Source organism: Atta colombica, unplaced genomic scaffold (assembly GCF_001594045.1).
Source record: "Atta colombica isolate Treedump-2 unplaced genomic scaffold, Acol1.0 scaffold100, whole genome shotgun sequence".
NCBI lineage: Eukaryota > Metazoa > Arthropoda > Insecta > Hymenoptera > Formicidae > Atta > Atta colombica.
Genome location: NW_017259185.1, coordinates 1,900,814 through 1,906,267, shown reverse-complemented (window position 1 = coordinate 1,906,267; position 5,454 = coordinate 1,900,814). Strand labels below are relative to the sequence as shown.

At 29.6% G+C, this 5,454-nt stretch overlaps 1 protein-coding gene across 1 annotated transcript in view; it reads left to right on the top strand.

Moving 5' to 3' along the window:
* The window catches only part of LOC108686851, an 18,845-nt gene that overhangs the window by 10,067 nt on the left and 3,324 nt on the right, over positions 1-5,454 (top strand). Inside the window, exons 2-7 of the mRNA XM_018192350.1 lie at positions 1,488-2,024; positions 2,176-2,279; positions 2,394-2,706; positions 2,823-2,940; positions 3,837-3,984; positions 4,233-5,137. Of these exons, the coding sequence (XP_018047839.1) occupies positions 1,488-2,024; positions 2,176-2,279; positions 2,394-2,706; positions 2,823-2,940; positions 3,837-3,984; positions 4,233-5,137 (2,125 nt within the window). The remainder of the gene's footprint in view (positions 1-1,487; positions 2,025-2,175; positions 2,280-2,393; positions 2,707-2,822; positions 2,941-3,836; positions 3,985-4,232; positions 5,138-5,454) is intronic.

Below are 5,454 nucleotides of genomic sequence, written 5' to 3'. Positions count from 1 at the left end.
TTCCCCCTGTCTTTGACCCCAAGCGTTCTCTTCTTCCCATACTCCTAATCATATTTTATAAACTTATTATATAAAAAAATATATATTTATTTATTTGTTTATGTTTTTAAAACATTATGTCAAAATCAGCACAAGTTTAAACAAATTCTTCGCAATAACTCATATATTTATGTAAATAAATGAAAATATGATGGACAATTTTGATACGGAAGAACAATTTAAATTGAGTAAACGTAAAACTTGAATTCAAGTTTTATATTTATTCAATTGTCAATTTATTAAATTGTCATAGCTTTGCGAAAAATTACACAATTAGAATAGTTTTTAAAAAAGCAGTTGAAAGCTTGGAATGTATTGAGTATTTTTTTTTCGATTTCTGTTTATGTATAAACATATTTTTACGTTATTTTGTGTTTATCGCCGACGGCTTATAATGTGCGCTAGTGCTTATTGAGTGCGTCCAATCGAAATCGCTATAAATTTTTGTAAAATGTGAGACAGTTGTAAGTGTTCCTAAATTTATGAATAGTAATTTATGAATAGTAAGTAATAATGTACATCTACACAAAAAAGTGAGAAAAGTGAAATGAGTCGCTCCCATGTCTGAATAAACATTCCACTTGGCTCATAGCCCATCGTCTATTATTTATTTTAATTTAAAATTATTTATTAATTTTGTTAATTATTTTAAATTTATATCATTTAGAATACCATCTTACTTTATATAGAATATAAAAAAAATATGTATCTTAACCCTCAGTGCACACGTTAGTTTTTGGCATCCTTACACACGTACGATCATTCGTGTCCTAGTTTAATTTTCATCACTTTTACAAGTATATAAATTATTAAACAATTTTTTACATATATTTTGACATCTTTAGAAAATATTTGTGCAGTTATATATTCAGATTTTACTGGATGCATGAGTCTGAAAACTTTGAACAAAGTAACGATGTTCATGTAATATAAGAACTCCGCACAAACCTTATGGAAATTGAATTTCGATCGAATTGGCTAAAAATGTAATATATTATAGATTTTATGTCTTTCTGATAAAAAGTTTCCACAGGCATAACTCACTGTAATGAATTGTTTGATCTCTACGAGGTTTTGCGTCATTTTTTGCAATTTCTGTTTATATTTTTAAGTTAAAAGTTACAAGGATAATATTGATTTGATTGCTTCCCATAAATCGGAATCTTTGATTATTGTGAGTTCCCTCGCCTCTCACAAATCGGAATGCTTATTTATTGTAGTTCTCTTACCTCCCACAAATCCGGATGCTTAATTATTGTGTCTCTTATAACTTAATTTTTTAAAATATAATTAAGACTTAAGAAACGACCATAAATATGAATACATCAAATATGATAGAGAGTGCAAACACGGTCAAAGTTACATATTTCGAATAATACAATATAAATTGAATCATTATTGAATTATATACTATATAGATTGATATCAATTGTTTTTTTTTTTTATAGCCGAAGCAGAAGTAGCAGAGGCACAAATTGCAAAACGCGTAAAATATTCAACGAGGATTTCGGATGCTAGAGAAAAGATGGATGATAATCAAGATCTTAATGACATAAAAACTTATATTTACGAAACAGATAGTTTCGAACATTTAGATATGACAAAGATAAAAAAAGACAAGGAATCCGATAAATCGGAAACAGATTCTATTGATGTACCAAATAGCATAGATTCTGAAGTAGAACCAAACAAAATCGATATGACTTCTAATAGATCGGTAAATTCTTCGTCAGCTGCAAGTAGTCCCTCCGCAACATCACAAAGATCAAAAGGTAGTCTTATTTCCGGTGGTGGCAGTCCAGGAGGAAGGCATAAAAATGTTGATATGTCAAATCCTTTATATAAAGAGCCATTTAAATATGGATGGAAGCGAGAATTAGTGTACAGAGCTAGTAATGATTCTTCTTCCAAAAAAATGGCTGATATATATTACTACACACCAGCGGGGAAAAAAGTTAGAAGTTTTAGAGAAGTTGCAGAATCTCGTAAGTATGCAAAAAAAAGTATATTAAAAAAATATATTAAATCAATTTGTTCAGGTAGTAAGCTGACGTCATTTTGACATCAAAATAACGACAGATTATATCAATTTGCTACATGGGTATAGATATATTAAAATTGTGATTTTTGTTACAGTTAATTCAAAGGAATTAACCATTGACAATTTCACATTCTTTAAAGAACCTATTGGACTTAACGATTCTGAAAAGGAGGTTATTCGAGATGCTAAAAGAATACGAGTACGTATTTTCACATACACATAAATTTTAAATTTGTGGAATCCTTGCTTTCATTAATTTTTTTAAGTTTTAAGTTTTGTTAAATAAAGATTTGTTATTTATTGGATATTCCAGGGATCTATAGGTGGATCTGCAAAGAAATATAAAAGAACTGTACAAACGAAAAAGACCATACAGGAACCTGAAGCAAAAAAACCAGTACAAGAACCTGTAATAAAAAAATCGTCACATGAACCTAACACATCAAAAAAGCCTCCGATACAAGAACCCCCTGCTCCTGCTCCTGCTCCTGCTCCTGCTCCTGCACCTGCAGAAATTTCAAAACTTGTTCCTACATCTGTGTCAGTATCTACAAAAACAGCTAAATCAGCAAAAGTGATTTCAACATACAGAACAAGAACAACTACAAGAAAAACTCCTCAAATAAGTACGTTCTTATATCCATATTTATATATATTATTTGTATATTATGTTATTTTTTCTGATTATTTTATATTACAAATTTATTATTCGTATGAATTTATTGTGAAATTTGTATTGCAGAAATAAAATCATCAGCTCAAGAAAGTGAGATGCTTCCACCTCAGCGGACTACAAATACGAGAAGAAATCAACAACCGATTGAGAAGACTATACCAGTTAAAACCAAAAGATTGATAACGTGAGTATTTTAATTATTTAAACAAGCGGATAATTAAAGGGTTGGGCTCTTGAGATATTAAACAAATAATAAATAAAGCAAAAAACGGACAATTAAGAGCCTTAATAAGTGTCAAAAGTCACACTATGAACTTATGTTTTTACAAGAAATTTAGCCTAATTTTATCTGTTTTGTCAATCTTAATTTAATTTATATTCTTGTGCAGTTATGGGATACAGTAGCTCGCACTTAGTTAAACAGCTAACTGACGATTACTCACTCCAGATTTGGTAATCTTGTGAAACTTCCTTGCTGCACTTGATTTCTTGGATTTTTGAATCGGATTGTTATCAAGAATTGCTATTATTTGAGAATGGCTCGAATTGAGCGGAAACGTTCAGTTTTTATAGTTATGTAAGAGAGACAATTTAAATGTGTTTATTAATATGATAATCGCATCAATTACCGCATATTAAGGCTCTTAATTGCTCGTTTTTTGTTTTATTTATTATTTGTTTAATTATTTAATCTTTCATGCCGGGTGTTTCAGACCACTTGTACCACCCTTTTATCTTCGCAAGATAAGGTCCAATCGTAAAAGTGTTTTTACACTTCATATTCATCTAAATATTTTATGGAAAGCGCAAAATTTGTGCATATTCATAGATTTTATTCCATGTGCAAATATAAATTAAAATACATGGAATTATGTAGCATATGCTATATAATTTTTAAATACTATATAATTTAATATACTATATACATATATGCACAAAAATTGTTGCTTTTAGATGAGAGAGAAGTTTGTGTCTATAATTTTCATAACCATTTTTCCCTTTGATCCTATTTTATACATCCTTAATGGGGAATCTGTGTTTTTTCCTGAATTCCTTTCCCCATCAACGCACATCTTACAGGCCCAAAGTTCAAGAGCCATGCAGCATAAGATGTTCGACAAGTATGGGATTAATACCAAGTTTACAATGTCGAGTTTGTCTCTGTTTATATCATCCTGAATGTGTCGATGGCATGGAATTTGCAGGCAATGATGATTACGTCTGCAAGGTAGGTTTATTATGCAATTAAGTAATTTTAATGTATATGTGCGTGTTATTGAGTTACTTCAGATATTTTTTTATGGACTTTTTATTTTAAAACTGAGACACTATATTTTTTTGTAATTAAGGAATTGCCTTTTGAATATAAAATGTATATTATATATATAAAGTTGTTTATTGCACATTCCATTTAAATAATCTTAATATTTAAATGATTTGAATTATTATGCTTATATAAGAATAAATCTGTTGTAGAATTGTCAGCCGGATACTAAAGAATCTCAAATGTCAAACAATCCTTCTTTAACACCGCCTCCATTGATTCCGATTAGTATGTTAAGTGCACAAAATGCAAAATCAATAAAACATCAGACTAATTCATCTCTTCCGAAATTGCAAAGAATTCCAAAGTCCGATGGTGCAGAAGTGCAAACAAAAAATTCTTCTAAAACTACCAAAATACCTTCCTCAAATTCGTCTTCAACTATAGACAAAAAAGAAAGTACCTGGTTTCCTCAGACGGAAAATGAATTTTTGCAAAGTCATGATGGTACTATGCCGAAACCGGCTCAAAATATTGCTGTAATGGGCGGCAAAAGATATATTGTAGTACCAAAAAATAATGCAATGGCAGTTCAACCAGCTATAACAATAAAACCCGACAAAATTGGCGATAAGCCACCAATACTTCAAGACGGTTTACTTACTGATATTACAGACAATATTACAGATAATTCTATTATGAATTTATGTGCATCTCCATCTTTAAATACTGATTTACCTGAAAAAATAAATATTACACCTGATAAAGAAATTTCAAAAGACATAATTCATCAAACAGATCTTGTATCTTCTGATACCACTGAAATGACTGAAACATATGATGATAAAGATAAGGATAGTAATACTCCTAAAAGAGATAATGCTATTAAAAATATATTGGAAAACGAATCTTTTACTGCCAATACAGATCATGTCTCAGAAAAAAAAATAGACGTAAATTGTACATCACCTGAAAGTAAATCTATATGTACACCAGTACATGCGGCAAGTATTACAAATGCTCTTGAAGCAAATGCAGAAACTGAAACAATTAAAACAGATCGACAACAGTCTTTATCAAATAAAGTGGGTACAGTATCGAAAATCAAAATTAGCAAGTAAGTGTATGTGCTTGTTACATAGGCACTTTTGTGTTTTATTTCTTATTTAGAATATTTTTTTGAATAATTTAAGTTTACGGCAACTTTTTGAGGTTTTGGCAGTTGCTTTGTGTACGTATTGTATTTACAAAGTTAGTAAAAAAAAAACTTTTTCTATAATAATACACGCTTTATCCAATTAAACGTTATATTCTTTTATTTTTTACGTACTTTACAAGCTTGACTGTACATTAGATTTTATATTGTATAATATTTTAGACTGTATATTAGAATCTTATTTTATATAGCGACACATGATAACAGACCCTTTATGG